At 37.9% G+C, this 19,275-nt stretch overlaps 2 protein-coding genes across 4 annotated transcripts in view; one reads left to right on the forward strand and one right to left on the reverse strand.

Annotated features, from left to right (window-relative positions):
- pigl (phosphatidylinositol glycan anchor biosynthesis, class L) overlaps positions 1-14,904 on the forward strand; it is a 35,807-nt gene extending 20,903 nt beyond the window's left edge. Inside the window, exons 4-7 of the mRNA XM_041801176.1 lie at positions 827-894; positions 1,915-1,946; positions 8,372-8,505; positions 13,261-14,904. Coding sequence (XP_041657110.1) covers positions 827-894; positions 1,915-1,946; positions 8,372-8,505; positions 13,261-13,389 — 363 coding nt within the window. The 3' untranslated portion in view covers positions 13,390-14,904. The remainder of the gene's footprint in view (positions 1-826; positions 895-1,914; positions 1,947-8,371; positions 8,506-13,260) is intronic.
- cenpv (centromere protein V) lies at positions 14,897-19,103 on the reverse strand. Of its 3 annotated transcripts, none has more exons than XM_041801178.1 (6): positions 19,051-19,103; positions 16,121-16,170; positions 15,862-15,954; positions 15,594-15,663; positions 15,388-15,502; positions 14,897-15,101 (listed from the first exon to the last, which is right to left on the reverse strand). In XM_041801178.1, the coding sequence occupies exons 3-6, from the start codon at positions 15,951-15,953 to the stop codon at positions 14,959-14,961; spliced, it is 420 nt and encodes a 139-aa protein (XP_041657112.1). In that variant the 5' UTR covers position 15,954; positions 16,121-16,170; positions 19,051-19,103; the 3' UTR covers positions 14,897-14,958. The 3 variants fall into 3 exon arrangements, with proteins under 3 accessions (XP_041657112.1, XP_041657113.1, XP_041657111.1); XM_041801179.1 differs by lacking the exon at positions 19,051-19,103 and adding an exon at positions 18,761-18,835; XM_041801177.1 differs by lacking the exon at positions 19,051-19,103 and adding an exon at positions 16,296-16,506.
- Positions 19,104-19,275: the final 172 nt, after the last annotated feature.

Consider the following 19,275-nt stretch of genomic DNA (forward strand, 5'->3'; position numbering starts at 1 on the left):
ACTTTCTGTGATGACTAACATGCAACAAAACACTCGGATACTACCCAGCAACAAACATGTATGGTTAAAAAGTCAGTACATCCAATACTGATAGACTGAATGCCATGTTTCCTTGTTCTGATATCATGAATTCTATTGCTTTAACAAAACAGAGACAGGCTGGGCATGCAGATGGTCGAGTGGTTTGGGGCTCGCACCCGGCGGCCCGGGTTCGAATCCCGCTTGTGGCCCTATGCCGCATTTCTCTCCCTTCTCTTTCCCTGTTTCCGAGTTTATCCACTTTCTTCCACTATCTAATAAAGGCATGAAAAGGCCCAAAAATAAATCTAATATAAAGACATGCCTGGAATTGTAATGCACTATGTCTGTTGTATGAAGATGTATCATTTCTTATTGTGTTGGGTAGTGGGGTATCATATTTTATCTGCTATATCATATAGAACTTTATTGAATCATATCGTATAGAGGAAATGAACAGTTCTGATATTATAATTAACTTGTGACAGCTGGTAGTTTAAATGTATCTTGACACAGGCATGATAGAACAATCCTCAGCAAAGAAAAGCCCAGTCTTTGTTTCAGCCCACTTTCTTCTCCTTTGACCCGCTTCCTTCTTTCCTCTTGCTTCCTCTGGAGTGCAAGCATGCACGCAGAAAAGGGCTTTTAAATATCAGTTGTCCGGTGCCAAGCAGCTCAACAGTCAGACACAGAAACCCTTCCACTTACCCACAAAAAAATGTGCTTTCTGACTCTGTGTATTTAAATTCACTTTTAGATGTCCGAATTCATCTTTTCACCCACACACTGAGATGTTTTGTTGTTTCAGGTGCTGACCTTCGATGGAAGAGGAGTGAGCGGCCATGCCAATCACACAGCCATCTATAAAGCTGTCAGGTACTGTCTGAACTTTTGAAGGTTTTATTGTCAAAAAAACTTTCCTTTTTCAATATTTCCTTGAAAAGATGCCATCCTCAGGGTTATTATGTGGCGCACACGCACAAAGAAACCAGCCCTCTGAATCATAAAACAGTGTCCAAGAATATGCAGAACATTCAGACTCACATCAACATCTATCCTTCCAAATGTTTCCCCACAAAAGCACACACACATACACAGCATGTTTTTCAGAATCGGTCTGTTACATAGCTGAGAGGTCATCCAAACAGAGTCCTCAGAGGCACTCGGCTTCGCTCCCAGAGAGCAGCAGTAAATCCTGTCCCTGAAGTGGTGAGGTGGGAGGGTAGATCTGGTTTTGGAGAGGACAACTAAGCAAGTTGCATCACACTGCTGGTTAAAAAAAAGTGTTTTGCACAGTGAAGTGTACTCTTCTGTCCCCAAACTGCACTCAAGCTTTAATTGTCTGCCATGTTAGTCTTTCATGTTGATCTTTGAGCCTCATCTGTTGATAAGACATGAGCTCTCTAAAGTACATCTCATGATTCCCATTAGGCTGGAAGCCAGAGTCGCTGTGCGCTCGTTTCACAGAGCTCCACAGTTGAATGGGTTGTTTTGGGGTTTTGTTTTTGTCAACGTGAACAGCTATTGCACAAGGAAATGCAAGTTTGGAGGGGTACTTTGATTGTTTTCCCACCAAGACTTGATGATAAGTTGTAGGAGAGTAAAATATCAAATCCTGTTTCTACTTTGGAAAAACCCTCCAGCAATCAACACAATCTGACCTAAACAAGCAGATATTTTACTGTACATTGGCTGCATGGGCTTTTTCTGTGGGCGTGCATCCATTTATTTCTTCCCCTGTGGTAGTGTAATAAGTCAAAAAACCCAAAACAATAAACTCTTGCACATTTTCAATTTGAATCTCCAGCACACAAAGCCTTTTAGAGAGAAAAATCTCTCTTGCAGTAATGTTTAACATGTTTTGGCTTGTAACATTGTTCTTTTCTTCACTTTTAGCTATATTGCTGCCACTGGACAATTACCCAATGGTAGGTATCATACCTAAGCAACTTTCATGATATAGTCAGTTTACTCATCTAAATATTTCAGTCTTCACATTCTTGTGTAAGGGCAATCAAATCAGTTAGTGTTGAAGAGATATGAGTACACATGTGACACAAAGACACAAGTTTGCTAAATTCTTAGACGTCATGTCGCTCTTTAGATTAAATGTACAGACTGCTTTATAATTAAACATGGCAGAGATAGCGCGTCCTAATGAGAAGCACCATCTCACTGGTCTGAATCCTCCACTGTAAGAATCCTCAAAAGTGCCAGGACCACTGCTTCACACCCTGTATTTAGTGGATGCATAGCGCCCTCTTCTGCATGACTTGTGTCGGCTCTAGTGCACTGCTTCTTATCCAGTCTCTGCACCCTCCTGACCACTTCCTGAATGAGAAATTGCAAGTGAAATTTTGAACATTTTTCAACCACTCAAATTTATTTCAAAATCAAAGTCACATTTATTTATACTGCACATTTAAAATCAGCATTAGCCAACCAAAGGGCTTTACGGAGAAAGACAGGAGAGAGATGCAAATAAACATAACAATAATGTGGTATAATAACATAAAGACAATAATGTGTGTATTTTAAACAGTGTTTACAGCATGACAGTAATCAGAGTTCCTGCAGATCCTTAAAATTCTAAACTAGTGTTAAATTGCACATTTGAAACTTCAGAAATCAGACTTTTTTAAGTCTGAAAAAGTCTGATTTTTACCAGTGAGATGTCTTTTATTTTAGCAGACACTTTGACTAAGACATTTCCTGATCAAATCTTTGATTTCTAGTTCTAGTTCCGTTTTCCAACATCTGGGCTGCCAAGTTTCCCACTTAAAAATCCTTGAATCCCACTCTTATTTTTACAGACTTTTCCTGACAAGAAAAGCATTATTTTGCTTTTTAATTATTAACTATTTAAAATAAGATTAACCAGCTAGAAAAATGAGTTATGATAAATATTAATATATACTGCATATTGATAAAATAGAGACATCAAATGTACTAGAAATCATCAAATTTGGATGTTTATGACCAAAAAAAATATTTTGCCCTAAACCATTTGACATTTTATTAACACTAACACAAGACAATACAAGTGAGGGCAATAATAGTACACTGAATATTAAGGAAATGGTACTGAAATTAAAGAAAAGGAAAAAAGTAGATAAAGTTGAGTTGCTGAGATAGACTTAAATTAGAGGAAGGCAAATAATCTAAAAGGAGAAGCCAACTAAATACTGTCAGGCAAGACACCCAGTCCTAAATTTGATACTTTTAGGTGAATAGGAATCCTGAATGATAACATTAATAACTTTATTTGTATAGTACTTCTAAAAACAAGAGTTTACAAAGTGTTTCAACATGTGCTGAAGCAAACAGAGGAACAAAGCAACAGAACCCAAACAAAAGAGACAACAGAACAATGACACCCAACACCATCAGTAGAACCCAAACAGTTGAAGAACCTAAATGAAAATGTGACCAAGATAATAATAAAACATTATAAGATATCAAGAACAAAGTCATCATTAAATACTATGCAAACTAAGACATCTTTAGGGTGCAGACATCGCATGGCGTCATAGGTGCCATAAAAACATACACACGTGGACAAAATTGTTGGTACCCCTCTGTTAATGAAAGAAAAACCCACAGTGGTCACAGAAATAACTTCAATCTGACAAAAGTGATAATAAATAAAAATTCAATGAAAATTAACCACTGAAAATCAGACATTGCTTTTGAATTGTGGTTCAACAGAATTATTTTAAAAAACAAACTCATGTAACAGGCCTGGACAAAAATGATGGTACCCCTAGAAAAGATGTAAAATAATGTGACCATAGGGACATGTTCAATCAAGGCGTGTCCTCTAATTAGCATCACAGGTGTCTACAAACTTGTAATCAGTCAGTCGGCCTATTTAAAGGGTGACAAGTAGTCACTGTGCTGTTTGGTGACATGGTGTGTACCACACTAAACATGGACCAGAGGAAGCAAAGGAGAGAGTTTTCTCAGGAGATTAGAAAGAAAATTATAGACAAGCATGTTAAAGGTAAAGGCTATAAGACCATCTCCAAGCAGCTTGATGTTCCTGTGACTACAGTTGCACATATTATTCAGAAATTTAAGATCCACAGGACTGTAGCCAACCTCCCTGGACGTGGCTGCAAGAGGAAAATTGATGACAAATGGAAGAGCCGGATAATACGAATGGTAACAAAAGAGCCCAGAATAACCTCCAAAGACATTAAAGGTAAACTCCAAGGTCAAGGTACATTAGTGTCAGATCGCACCATCTGTCGTTGTTTGAGCCAAAGTGGACTTCATGGGAGACGACCAAGGAGGACACCACTGTTGAAAACAAATCATAAAAAAGCGAGACTGGAATTTGCCAAACTGCATGTTGACAAGCCACAAAGCTTCTGAGAATGTCCTATGGACAGACGAGACAAAACTGGAACTTTTTGGCAAGGCACATCAGCTCTATGTTCACAGACGCAAAAATGAAGCATACCAAGAAACGAACACTGTCCCTACTGTGAAACATGGAGGAGGCTCTGTTATGTTCTGGGGCTGCTTTGCTGCATCTGGCACAGGGTGTCTTGAATCTGTGCAGGGTACAATGAAATCTCAAGACTGTCAAGGTATTCTAGAGAGAAATGTGCAGCCCAGTGTCAGAAAGCTTGGTCTCAGTCGCAGGTCATGGGTCTTGCAACAGGATAACACCCAAGAATGGCTAAGAGCAAAACATTGGACTATTCTGAAGTGGCCCTCTATGAGCCCTGATCTAAATCCTATTGAACATCTGTGGAAGGAGCTGAAACATGGCGTCTGGAGAAGGCACCCTTCAAACCTGAGACAACTGGAGCTGTTTGCTTATGAGGAGTGGGCCAAAATACCTGCTGAGAGGTGCAGAAGTCTCACTGAAAGTTACAGAAATAGTTTGATTGCAGTGATTGCCTCAAAAGGTTGTACAACAAAATATTAGGTTAAGGGTACCATCATTTTTGTCCAGGCCTGTTTCATGAGTTTGTTTTTTTTTTAAAATAATTCTGTTGAACCACAATTCAAAAGCAATGTCTGATTTTCAGTGGTTAATTTTCATTGAATTTTTATTTATTATCACTTTTGTCAGATTGAAGTTATTTCTGTGACCATTGTGGGTTTTTCTTTCATTAACAGAGGGGTACCAACAATTCCATGTGTGTAGAAACCTAGACAACACAGGACCTAGCTGCACAGGTTGAGACCAAGAGGACTAAAGTTTTAAGATGTGAGAAATTGAAAGAAACAGTGAGGTATGAAATCAGAGGTCAAAAAAATAAAATGAGGGTAGATGAAATGTGATGAAAATTGAACAAGAGCAAGTATAAACAGTTAAACATCAATAAAGGTGAAAAGTTCAAGTGAAGTAAAGCTTTATAAATATATATGCAGTAAAAACAACAAAAGCAATAGAAAAAGTATAAAAAAAGAATTTGAAAGGATACAAGCATTAAAAATAAATCTAAATTCAGGTTAATGGAGAATTAACACAAGGAAAAGATTAAGAGGAAATTGAAAAATGCTAATTAATTATAAAAAGAGAAAAATCTGAATATTTTTAAAACAAAGGAAGTCTGTAAAAATGACGAAGGTCGTTCCAGAGTTGAAATCTTAAAATGCTGGAGCATCAAATGCTCATGATGTCAGCCCCATTAGGCTTTTTATTTGAGTAGGGAGGGGAAGTTTGAGCCATGGCTGCAGTTTGGTGATATTTGAACAGAAATGAAGATGACAAAAGCAGAGTAGGCTGAAAACTGTACTGCTAAGTTAGTTGAGGTGTGAGGAACATGTGCTGTAAATAAAATAAGTTTTTAAAATAATCTTTAGAACTGTAATAATAGTATTCATATTTGTGCTCAGTATAGGTGAGCAAATGTTAGTATTTGTACTTGTTTTTTTTAAAAAAGTGGTATCAGTGCATCCCTTATAGTTTAAGAAACAGACAAAACAAGATAAAACAAACATTGGATTCTGCCGTGTATGACTGATTGATAGTGTTTGTTAAATATAGACATTCAACGATAAAGCAACTGAAAGTAATTACTTTGGCTTCCATGTGATTCATATGTATAATGTATTTTCAACATTAATAGTAAAACCAAGCTTCATTTCCCTTTTTTCAGCACCACAAACAGCATTGCGACAACACACTGACAGACAGTGAGCTCTGCAGGCACTAATTAAAAATTAGAACCTGTTCTTTGGAACTTAAACAGTCAAATCAAAATACAGAGACAAGGAAAATCCTGGCAAATGTTTGATATAATGAAAGAAAGAAGAAACACATTCTTCTCAAACAGAAGAAATTAAACTAGCTGTTGTTCAAACCTAAAGCCTCAGGCCTTAGAGCACATGTTAAAGTTTAAGTAAAGCTTATAAAGAAAAGACACAAACTTCAACAGAGTAGTTCTTTTGGTTCTGAGAATGTGTGATAGCAGTAACGTCGGTAAGAGGAAGTCAGAACAAAGTGTGGTTAAGGTGGTGTTGAAGAATGAGACTTTTAATCATACGTAAGCAAATCAAGAGCAAACTCACAAACAGTAACACAGAAAATCAACTGAGAAAAAGAGAAGACATTAGATATGTGGTTTATGTTCCTAAACTTGCAGCTGTAAGTGTTATGTCCCTTATTTTTGAAGTGAAACATGAAGTGAACCTTTTAAGGGACGCATATAGACTTTGTATCTTACTTTCAGTTGCTTCTGACAGAGCTTATGATGACCTTTTTGAAGGGAAGTAACAGAAAAGTGGGACAGGGAGGAGGCGACATGCTCCGACAGGCTGTGAGCTCTTTACTTTGCTGGTTTAGTAAACATGACAGCCCACAGAGCACTCACATTAATGTTTGATTAGAAAACACAGTATGACCGCGGCAAAGCAGGCTCTATGTAGGTAATCATACATGAGATTTCAGCTGCTACTGTAGCCTGTTTAATGGTTAGAAGGCCAGCCAACAAACACTTTATTTAGGACAAAGTTGCCGCCGCCTGCGTTGCCCTCTTTCAACTGCAGTGAGACCTCGTGCACACAGCAGGAGTGTCATTAATCACACACTCTTTGGTTATTTATTGCCAGGCGTTCACGCCTCACTGTCTGACTGCTGTGGCCTCAAGGAGAGGCGTCTGAGATTTAGGCCCAACGTGATCCTGATAAGCCTTCTCCCCTGGCTGTGCAGAAACTCTACCCTCATTACTAAGAGCTTTAAACCTGTAATGCCCTAAAAAGTAAAGCTCCATGACAAAGCTATAGCAGTAGTAACAATGCTGTCTGTGCTCTGTAACAAGGTTTATCATTATACCAGATTCTTTAAACAGTACAGTATCCATTACTTTGGGCACTGGTTTAGCTCAGTTAGAAGAGCCGGCACCCAGGTACAGAGGCAGTGGTCCTCGACGCATAGGTCATGGGAATGGATTTCTGGTTTCGGTTCTGTTTGGTACACTCTCTCTCCACATGTTTTCAGTCTCTATAAAGATGTCTTATCCAAATAAATGCAAAAAGCCCAAAAGTATACAGCCACAGTTCAACCCCAAACTGCTGAGAGTGTGAAGAGAGAAGAGGGAGGGAGCTGGTTTGCACCCATGGGCGATCAAATGATCGTGAGTGCTGGCAGCTAAGACAAACCAGCCTAACAAAGAACTAAGATGTTATTTTTCTGATTAAACTCTGAAGAACTTAAAAACATGAAAACACCTGCAGAGACATGAAGTAAGGTTCAGGATTTTGACTGACTGATGCAGAAGGCGTGCTTGTTTCTGCCTGCCTTATCTATCCTCTATTTCCACTGACTGTTTTACTGGTAACTGGTCAGCAAATACGTTTTATTAAGTCTCCTCCAGGTCTCATAAAGATGCACACATTAAAGTTAGTGTCTATTACAGACAAGCAAAAGACCAGAGGAGACGGTCTGTGGTCTCTGTGTCTCATGGAAGCTTTTGGTTAAAATATGACTGAAAATCTGTATTCCTTTTGAAATCTTAGACAACACCCCTACACAGTGGATCATTGAAATATCAGACTGAATCATTTGGTATTGAAAAGCATCAGAGCACTGAAAATTTGGGCATACTTATTTGTAATAAAATGCTCTCCTTTGAAGTATATTCCAGTTTCCACATTTATCTAATCATATAACATCAAGCATTGCAGTCTGGTAAAGTCATGTCAAAGAACAAAACCTGCTGCTTTTCAAAGAGAGTTTATTGTTTTATGTAAGTAGCACAAGGTTCTTACACAATATAACGGCATTTCAAAAAGCACAACAACCTCAGGTAGTGGCCTAGTTCTAGTTCTTTTTCTGCCCCTGAGGTGAGTGTTTCATGTTTTAACAGCTAACTGGCTCTGTCTACTTCCTCAGACTGCTGTTTGCTCTCCCTGGTGACCGTCGGCCTCTTCAGGAAGTACATCTCCCTCCTAGAGCTTCCTGTAAGCTGGCTGCTGCCTTCATGTCTCTGCTGTGTTATCGACTCACAGGGCTACAGGCAGGCCAGAGTAAGGCTTGATTTTTTTCTTCTTATTAAGAAAGATACAAATAATAGATACAGAAGCTGGTGTCCAAGTACAACATGAACAGAAAAAAGACAGTTTTGTATAATGTTTGATCATACAACAAGAAATGTAAAACAAAGTGCTGTACTGCAATGGAAAATCAATAAAACAATATGAGCAACCCCACCTCACAATGCACTGACAAGGAAGAGAAATAAATGGATAAGGTCGGGAGATAACAGGAACTGATTAAGGAAATTCAACCTTCAATTCATCATGATGACTAAACAGGATAAGATAACGATGTCCCATTTTAAATTGCATAATAAGACATTTAGAAAACAAGGAAATAAAGATAATAAAACACAACCCTATTCCGGAAAATTAAACTCATATAGAGTTTAAGAGAATCAGTATTACACAGACTTATTGCAAAACAAGCTGAGGGTAACAGGCCCGATAGCCGCCTGATTTGTCAATGTAGAGTAGCTATTGATAAGTTGCACAGTACAGTGTTTTAAAGTCATTTAGCAGACCTTTTGTCCAAAGCAATGTACAGTAAAATATGATTTTTCCTTACTGTTAAACCCCCAAGAGAATAGATTTCCAACTAGGTTTTTCAGGTAAAGTCATACCTCTTTAATAAAGTTAAATACACAGCTAAATTTAATTCACAAAGAGTTAAATTAACACTTTAAAAGTGTCTATATTAGTCCAAACTACATGTAGGTAACTACTTTTGAAAAGCTTTTACAGTTTGAGTCGCACTAACCCTTGCAAATCTGTGGCAAGGTGGGTCTCCTCAAAAACAAAGCAGAGTCAACATCATAGCTTTGAATTCTGATGAAGAACATGCACTTATCTTCTAGGAACACTTAAAGTCACCGGCAGGAACTCTGAGTCAGTGGATCACTTCACTCATGGTGCAAATGTGTCTTAAAAGGAACACTTCAGTTTTTGCAGTGTCTGACAGTTGTTGTGGGGTGTGCAAGCGGCAACCTCCGGTCATGAAAAATGAAGCCAATGCAGAAGTGCAAAAAATTGCTATACCTCGAGTGTCCACTTGAGGCTGGCTGCAGGAACACCGGAAGTCCCGTCTGGACACATGTTAAACAGCCGATTTTGACACTAGAAATAAACTGGTTTACAGCCTGGTTCAAAACACCAAATGGGTCTCATTAGCTAGTGTCTCATTGTGGTCCCACTGTACAGGGGGTGAATTTTTTGTACCACGATCGTTTGGATTATATTTAGGATGAAAGCTGATTGGCGCATCTCATTTCATTGACAGATAGCTTGACAGGCAGAGCTAGCTAGCTGCTAGCTAGCAGGCTGACAGGACGTCGCGCTTAATGGGCGGGCAGTTAGGTTGATCCAAGGTTCGGTTGAGACCGCGATTTCAATATGGAAGCCTCCACAGATTGGCTTCAAGAGCCATTTGAGTCTACCTATCGTAAGCAGATGACTGACGTCAAGCGGGGTTTGTCCAATTCGTTCTACTGTCTATGGGGGTGTGATATGGAATCATTCTCTCACTATGACTACTGTGTAGTCAACAGATTTGGAAAAGGACAGCAGTATTGTATCCAAATAAAAGTAGACTTACTCTGGTTAAAACTTTCTTATGTAGAAGAAAAGTACTGATTTTAAAATGTCTTTAAAAAAACTGCCTAAAAAGACTTCTCAGTTACAGTGATTTGAGTAACTTTCCACCCCTGCTGAGGGAAAATCTATCAAAACTCAACATATGTGTTTGTCCTCTACATATCAGATGTAGAGATCCAAGGTTTGCAGGTTGCATGGAGCACACAAGTATTATTTGGCACCAGATTCAGGCAGAGAGAATAAATGTTTTGACTGTAAATTTTTGCTAAAATTCAAACACTTTTTCTGGGCTGAAATTAGCTCAACAAAACAATCTCTGAGCAGAGCCCCCCAACAGAGGGCTTCATGTATCTAAATATTTATAAACTTAACTAGTAGCATTCATAGATTTGTTGTAGGAATTTGTCAAGAAAGAGGAGTTTGAGGTTATATCCCTTTCAAAATGTTCCACCTTAGTCATTTTCTGGGGCAAGTACTTTGAATTCTTTATGTATGAGTGTTGCTCTATAAATAAACGGACCTGACCTAACATTTCTGAGTCAATGTGAAGGGCAACCAACTCCCCAACCTTGTTGACTGTCTGTTATTTTTCTTCAGGAAACATCCGGACCTTGTTCATATGACATTAGTAATGGATTTAAATATGTTGGTAAACTTGAAGTTAAGACAAAATGTCTTTCAAATAAGGAAGGTATGCTTTTATTGTATTTAAAGGCTTTAGTGAGAGACACATCACATAAGGTTGAGTCAACTTGGTTGAGGGATCCAGATTCAGGCTTGACTACATTCTTTAAAGAGTAAGCATACAGGTGTATGGTGTCTAACAAAAGATCAAACTCTGTTGAACAGTAAAATCTAAGCGGATGAAAATGCTATAGAGGTGAATGAATGTAAGGCTTCATTCAGTCAGTACTGTGGGCAAAGACGTCATCATTCATTCAATATGCTAATGTTTACAGATTAATTTATTTGAATATGTTTTTCAGACCTAAAACTTTAGTCCTTTAAACACTTTTAAGATGAAGGTCTGGGGATAAAGAAAGAAAAAGACCTCAACTAACACAGGTGTATTGGCCCAGCCCAAAACTCCACAAACTTCTTTGTACATATGGTCAATATTTACATTTGATATAAGCTGATATTCACAGCCAATATGTTGGTTGTATAACAGCAGAAATTCTGATATCATCTGATACCAGTAATTGCCTCTTCAAGCTAATGTCTGCCAATAGTCATAGTACATAGTACTTAACAAACTTATTAGACCACCACCCAAAGTAAGGTTTATGCCACAGCTGCCCTAAATTAACAGCATTGGTAATTACCAAAATCATTTTTTATGTTTCTGCAATGGTTAATATGTAGAAGCTCTTTAACCCAAATGATATTTTTAATGCTAAAATATAATTATTATTGTTATCCATGAATTTTCAAGTTTACTGATTTACATGAAAAAATAGTAAAGCACATTAATATTACTTGATTAATATGTCAAATTATAGTTATTTACTTGCATTGAACAGAAAAATGAGTTTTAGTGGTTAAATGTTATGTTTGATTCATTTCTGACTTCTCAGAGAAACCCAGTGAGCCATCTCAAATTTGGGTACAAAAAGGTGAATTCAGTTTGAAATTTCTCATTTCTGTTCAAAATGGTAAAATGTGGAGAGCTCACTGAAAATTAAAGAGTCCACATTAAAGCACTTCATGATGCTGGATGGTCTCTGAAACAAATAGGGAAAGACATAAAGTGTTCTCACAGTGTGGTCAAGCATGCTTTGGAGTCAATTGCCGAGACTGGTACTTACAAAATGCGCCAAGGAAGAGGCAGGAACGAAAGTTAACTGAAGCAGATGTCAGACACCTCAAGATTTTAAGTACTAGAGACAGAAGAAAGACCACTGCTGATCTTCAGGCAGAGATGAATGCTTCTAGATCAGAGTCTGAGAAAGTCTTCAGAATGACCATGAGCAGACGACTGACGGAACAAGGCTTAAAGGGAAGAATAGCTGCTAAGAAGCCATTATTGAGGCATGCAAACATCCAGAAATGCCTCAGATTTGCCAGGGAGCACAAACACTGGACTGTTGATGACTGGAAGAAGGTACGCTGGACAGACGAGTCCAAGTTTGAACTCTTCAGTCAGCATCGTCGTGTCTATGTCCGCAGAAAAGCTGGAGAACGTTTTGATGCCAGATGCATTGCACCCACAGCGAAACCCGGTGGAGATTACATTATGGTATGGGGTTCCATTTGTGGATACGGCGTGGGCAAATTAGTGAAAATCCACGGTATCAAGAACAAGAACAACTACCACAACATCTTAGTGCATCATGGAATCCCTTCTGGACTGAATCTGATTGGTTGTGGGTTCATATACCAACAAGACAATGGCCCCAAGCATACTTCAAAGCTGTGCAGAGACTATTTTAACCAAGAAAAAGGAATCTGGAGTACTGGAACTGATGGACTGGCCAAGTCAAAGTCCAGATTTGAATCCTATTGAAAAAATTTGGGATTTAGTAGATTCAAAGATTGATCGCACAAAAGTTTCATCCAAAGCAAGTCTGTGAGAACAGCTAGAAACCATTTGGAACTCAATAACAAAAGAGACTGTGGAAAAGTACATAAAAACAATGCCAGCAAGAATGCAAGCTGTTATCAAGGATAAAGAAGGCCATACAAAATATGAAGTTTTTTGATTATTATGTGTGAAAAAGGACTATTTAGTTGTTTCAGTTTGTTATTTGCCAAATAAATAACAATAACATTTTTTAGTTTTAAACAAGTTTTTGAAAGATTTCTAAAATATTTATGTTGTCTCGTTTTTATGACAGGTGGTCTAATCCATTTGTTAAGCACTGTATGTATATATATATATATATATATATATATATACACTGTGTATATATATATATATATATGTATATATATATATATATATGTATATACTGTATATATATATATACTGTATATATAAAATTGGTAGGTAAAAAGATGAGGTATGATTTTAAACCTCATCAAGCTTATTTTATCTGTAGAAATAAACCCATGAACACTTGATACTTTGAGAAGGTATAGTTTGACTGCTAATTAAACTCTAACTGTATCACACTAATGCTGATATAACCTCTCACACCTGTTGTTTTTCAGGAGGCCATGTTTTGCCATCGCTCTCAGCTGTTGTGGTTTCGTCACCTCTACATTGCCTTCTCTTGCTACATGTTTGTAAACACTTTCCAAATGATCCCACAAGGACCAAAGAACCTCAAGATCTACTGAGTTCACTCATCGACATGTACTGATCGTTACACTGGGAGGAACTGAGTGATTACCTTCACACTCTCATACTGTAGTAGGACTGAATTACAGAAATGTTGCAGAGATGGGCATTTAAGTTGGTGTTTGATTGCAGAAATGTGTGAAAGCAAGCATTGTGATGCTACTTAGAAAATATCCTTTTTTTGAGTGACTTGTTTTTTGTAAGAAGATTTCTGTCTCTTCAGATCCAAAAATAATGAATGTTGACTTTAAAGTGATCCAACAAAGACCAAATATCTTAAAATGTATTATATGACCTCTTTTATATGCACTGATAAGCTGTTTCCACCAAGCAGTCTGGTTCAGTTTGGTTTGGTTTGGTTCAGTACACTTATTTGGCTTTTCACTCTTAAAAATTGGAAAATGTACAAAAAAAAGGATCTTCATCATCCTGCTTTGTTGGCACCATTCTGTTGGGGAGCCATGCATACCTATCTGAACCTAAAGATTGGCATTAGACTCAATGCTGTCTATTGATCAGTTGAAAGACTCTTCACTTCCTGTGTGACAGCATTTTAACTGACTCAAACTCAAAAACAGTCCTTGTTTGGACTTAACTGAACAGCTTTCTCCCTCATTTATCACAAACATGTTTTTAAAGGAAACACTTATGTACTATTAGTAAATAAACCCTGAGAGGTACTGGTTAAAATGTGATAATTCAATACAAGATGACAGGTTATGAGATACCATTATGTGTTGTTCATGAACAAGCTGGTTCTAAGAGCTGGCTCTTCTATGTGAATGACAGGAGCTGGCATCTATTTGAGAGCTAATTTCCTTTTGTCCATTTTTGTTGGTTTAATACACAGTAAAAAAGAAAAAAAATTTACTAAACTATTAATAGTGAGCTGAGCTAAATGATCTGGATCTCTAAACGAGCTATCATTAGGTCAGGAGAGCGATTCTGGACTCATTAACCATAAAAAGAAAGATCAAGTTTACTCCATTGAATGCATTTTGATTTTGTATAGTTTTTTGTGTATGGCTGCTTGATCTTGGTCTAAAACTCTGTTAACTGCTACTTACTTTCCTGACCAGGACGCTCTTGAAAATAGATTTTTTTAACTAGTTTTTTTCCTGGTTTCCTGGTCAAATAAGGGTTTAAAAAGTACTGCTTGGTGGAAATACACTTATAATCACTTGTGTGTACAATTAACTGTATAAATGATCAAAAACTGTGGTGCTGAGCGAACTGACAAATATAAATAGCTGTTTTTCACTGGGAACAAGGGTTTCTTTAACACTCAACTGGCTAAAATAGCCTAAAATATTTTTGTAAGCACCTCCGAAACTTGAGTGTTAAAAACACAAAGTTCTGACGTTTTGCTACTCAAAGCTCCTTCTCTGTCATTGCACTGTAAAAAACAACAATTGTGTTTGATTTAGAACCAAGTTTTTTATTTTTCAAAGATGATTGAAAGTACTGTATAATATCTCTGATGTACTGAAGATGATTAAAGTTTGGACAGAGTATCTCAGGCGGCGTTATTTCAGGACGTGTTATTTAGTTTCTCTCAGCTGCCGCGGCTATGGAGGACATGTCTGGACAGGTTTGGACAAGTCTTTGATATGCTTCTTAGCTTGCATAGTTTCTTCCCACTTCTCTCCATCAAATTTCTCAACCGTCACACTGCGGATGGTACCCGGATCTAAACAATGTGGAGCAACGCCTGGGGAGAAAACAACAACAAAAGGCAGCTTATTATAGAAAGATATCTTAATGTACATCATTCCTCTACTGCTTAACTGATGGAACAAAATGGACTATTTACCACCGACTGAAAATAATAAAAAAAATTGACACATACAACAACATAGGCCGTTCAATAGCTCTAGGTGTGTTAGTTCTTGGTAAACAGCTAAGTCAGTCTGGAGTAAACATTGCACAGTCATGAAGTCCATTTACACCACACCAGGATAGTGTGTCTGTCTTGTGTATGCAATGAGCAGTCATACCATATCCATCAGGGTTAGAGCGTGGCGAGTAGAAACTTTGAACCCCACAGGTTTTACAGAAGGTGTGTTTAGCAGTGTGAGAGTTAAACGTGTAAGTGGTCAGATTACTCAGGCCCTGGGAGGAGAAAAATAACATCAAATTATTCACTTCAAATGCCCAGGGAACTAAATTACCATCTTTAAAATCTAAATGTTTAGTTTACCACCTGTAGGATTTTGAGGCTACTTTTTGGAACAATGAAGTGGCGGTTTTGCTTCTTAGTGCAAATGCTACAGCTGGACAAAAAAGATATTATATATTAGCGTCATTCTTTTACGCAACAAAACATGCCGTAAAATGAAGCACTTCAGACAGTTTTAGTAGAGGACTACAAATGTATTTAAGATCCAAAACCACACGTTTTGACAGCTTTTTTTCATTTGGCATACTTAAATTTGCTATTTAAGATTGAAAATGAAAGTAATTTAATTTACCTGCAATCAAAAACAAGGATGTCAGGGGAACTCCAGACTTCAAATCGAACAGCCCCACAGTGGCAGCCGCCTGTATGTTTGACTAAATCCATTCTTTAAAAACAAAGAAAATGACATTATTAGATACTTTCAAGTATTTTGGGGAATAGAAAGTCATACTTGAAATCCTTTATTATAACAATAAAAATAGCACTGATTGAGTGACTCAGGTGTTCCTTGTTAACTCTAGTGAAACCAGTGTGACTTGTTGTTGTGTAACCTGTTGACGTGGATCTGTATGTCCCATCCAAACAGCTCCGATCACCCCGCCTGTAAAACAACCCAAGTAGAAGTCAATCCCAGATGAGTCACATTTACATTAAAAGCCCCCCAGCTGAAACCCCTTTCACCACTTCAGAGCGATCAAGTGGTCTTCGTCTATCAAAGGCGTGTACCTCTAAGAAGTGCCAAAGACAGACTTGTGTCTTTTCATGTGCTGATTGACTCAACTGCCTTCCCCAAAGCACTCAGCTAGGTTCTTGTCCTTATCGAGTGTTTGATTTCCTGGAATACTTAGTTAGGCTGCCATTATACCGAGTAAGAGGCAGGGCAAAGTACAGCAGCCTTGCACAAACACATTCCTCTAGGGCTGAACTAGTTCAGCCAGACACTCAGCTCTGTGTTGGAAAGTTCTGGATGCTGCATCACGGGATGGGTGTCATATGACAGCGTGCTGGAGGGGTGGGGAGAAGGAATGATGTGACCCAAATACATAGAGAAGGACTCCGTGAACTGTATCATGTCTGTGACCCCAAATAGGATCCCAGTAGGTTAAAGACTATCATCTGAGCTTTTGCCTTTTGATTTAATTTAGCTTACAGTGCCATGCTGTTACAAACCAGCTCACTGTACTTGAAAAATGCCAAGTCTCACAATACAGAAAACCTTATACTCCTCATAATCCCTTTTTAGTGCCCTTAAAATTAGAAGGCCACAATTTTTAATCTAAAGTAACATAATGGTGCATCTTTTAAAAAACAGAAGATAAATTAAAAGTTGTTTTATTCCCCATGACTAACTTAAGTAAGTCACATTTCCACATGTTCAAGATTCATCTTATACAAAGTAAAACATAACAAGACTTTTTTTGTTTCAATCTTGATGATTATGGCTTACAGCTCACAAAAATCAAATGTCCACTATCTCAAAATATTATATTGTTGAAAAGTCAAATTTATGAAGGTTTCCTGAGCCTTCATTCTCTCACTTTGGTACACACAACCACAGTCATGGGGAAGACTGCTGACTTGACTATTGTACAGAAGACAATCACTGACACCCTTCACACAGAGGGTTAAACTACAGAAAGTCATTGCTGTAAGGGCATGCTGTTCTCAGAGGCTGTATCAAAGCATGTTCTTGAAAAGTTTACTTTAGGGGAAAAGTGTGGTAAGAAAAGGTGCACTAGCAACAGGGATGAGCTCAGCCTTCAGAGGATTGCCAAAAAAAGCAGACTGAAGAACTTAGGGGGGCTTCACAAGTAGGCGGCCTAGGCTGAAGTCAGTGTATTAAGAGCCACCACAAACAGACAAGTCCAGGAAATGGGCTACAGTGTGTTGTTCCAAGTGTGGAGCCAATCCTGAACCTAAGGCATCATCAGTGTCTCACCTGGGCTAAGCAGAAAAAGAACTTAAGTGTTGCTCAGTGGTCCAAAGTCCTGTCATGTTTTCTTTTGTAAATCAAGGTCCCAGAGTCTGGAGGAAGAGTGGAGAGGTACAGAATCCAGTGTTTTCAGTTTCCACAGTCAGTGATGGTTTGGGATGCCATGTCATCTGCTGGTCTTGGTCCACTGTGCTTTATCAAGTCCAGAGTCAACGCTGTCAGTCTTCTACCATATTTTAGAGCACTTCATGCTTCCATCTGTTGAGAAGCTTTATGGAGATTCTGACTTTTACATGATATTCTTATTTTCTGAGATGTACATGTACTAGAAAACACTAGTCTGATTGACTTTATTATTACTAAATTTTCTACTAATTAAAACTTAATAACTTTCTTGTTTCTTGTATCTGAGCATCAACATCCTGTTAAATAAATCTCAGACTTATGCTCCCAGGAGGATGAATAAGCCCTTGTTCAACTTAGAATACAAAAATCATTTGCCACTTGTGGTATAAATATTCAAACCATAACCAAGAGAGATACAAATCAGTTCAAAACTTACATGTATACTTTATCCAGTTTGAAAAAGCAAGCAAGTTAAAAGTTATATCTACAAGACAAGTTCATGTCAAAAAAGGCTTCAAAATGTGTCTACTCATTGGACAGTAGGTGTGCCATGATATGCAAAATCGGATGGTTACAATCAAGGTTTAACGTTGTTTGCTGAAGTATGTAATTTTAAGGCCTATTTAGGGATGGAAATTAATACTATAACCTACATTAAACCAGCAAACAGTATTTAACATTATCATTTGAGCAGTTGATAGTTCAAGGAAGGGCACATAGAATAAAATCAGGTCGTATGTCTGCCACATTAATTAAGGGCAATGAATACAGACTTAAAAAAGAATGTTTATATAATATAATGTTATATCTTTAAGATAACATCATATGGTCTCTAGGCCTTACACATTCATTTCAGTAGACCTGACTATACAACCACATGGACATGACTACATTCCATTATAAATAGTATCAGCAAATTCTGCTTAACAAATATGATACTTGGACACGCTGTTGAATAGTATTCATGTTCTCAAAATAGTTTGCAATACAACAAATATCATATGTGGATATCAACTGAGAGTGAATAAAACAAGGTGGGTAATGAGGTCAGTTAGCACTGTTCCTTCAAGTAGCCTACTTAACCCCGCTGCCAGTGCCACAACAGCTGGTAGCATATGTTTACCAGGCATACCTCCATCTGTTAACAAAACACGTTTGTTGGAGGTCGACCGAGTTCCTATCTGATCACGACCCCTCTGCATGTGACATTAAACCACTTATTTGACTCGACAAGTTCCGGGTGTGGAAATAAGGATATCTTGTTGAGAGGTCATGAAATGGAAATTTCTCGAAAATACAGATTACATGGTTGTAACGGTTGCACTGTCGTTAAGTTACATAAATCTGCTATTTAGGTCTTAATCGAATCTGTGTTATAAAACCATAGTCATACATGCAAAACAGCTACCAAGCCGTACTTACTGTAACACGGCAACCAATCACTGGCCAAACAAACAATTCTTTCAACCAATCAGATGCCAAAAGAATGACCCTGTTGCTACCACGGTTCTAGAAAATTCTCGAGACCGGGTGAAGTGAGGTATTACTCCGCCACGTTGGAAGTATCAAAACACAATTTTACCATCAGATTACATAAAATATATATTTTTTGGTAAATAATATAATGCCCATAATGTATTTGGGTGA

This window comes from Cheilinus undulatus, linkage group 12 (genome assembly GCF_018320785.1).
Source record: "Cheilinus undulatus linkage group 12, ASM1832078v1, whole genome shotgun sequence".
Classification (NCBI taxonomy): domain Eukaryota; kingdom Metazoa; phylum Chordata; class Actinopteri; order Labriformes; family Labridae; genus Cheilinus; species Cheilinus undulatus.

What these genes read in the sequence shown, in the direction of transcription:
- cenpv (XM_041801178.1), bottom strand. Translation starts at nt 15,953, where the DNA reads ATGGATTTAGTCAAACATACAGGCGGCTGCCACTGTGGGGCTGTTCGA. An exon ending in GTAGCCTCAAAATCCTACAG is followed by an intron (nt 15,503 to 15,593) that starts GTGGTAAACTAA and finishes TTCTCCTCCCAG; the next exon opens with GGCCTGAGTAATCTGACCAC. An exon ending in CTCTAACCCTGATGGATATG is followed by an intron (nt 15,102 to 15,387) that starts GTATGACTGCTC and finishes TTTTCTCCCCAG; the next exon opens with GCGTTGCTCCACATTGTTTA.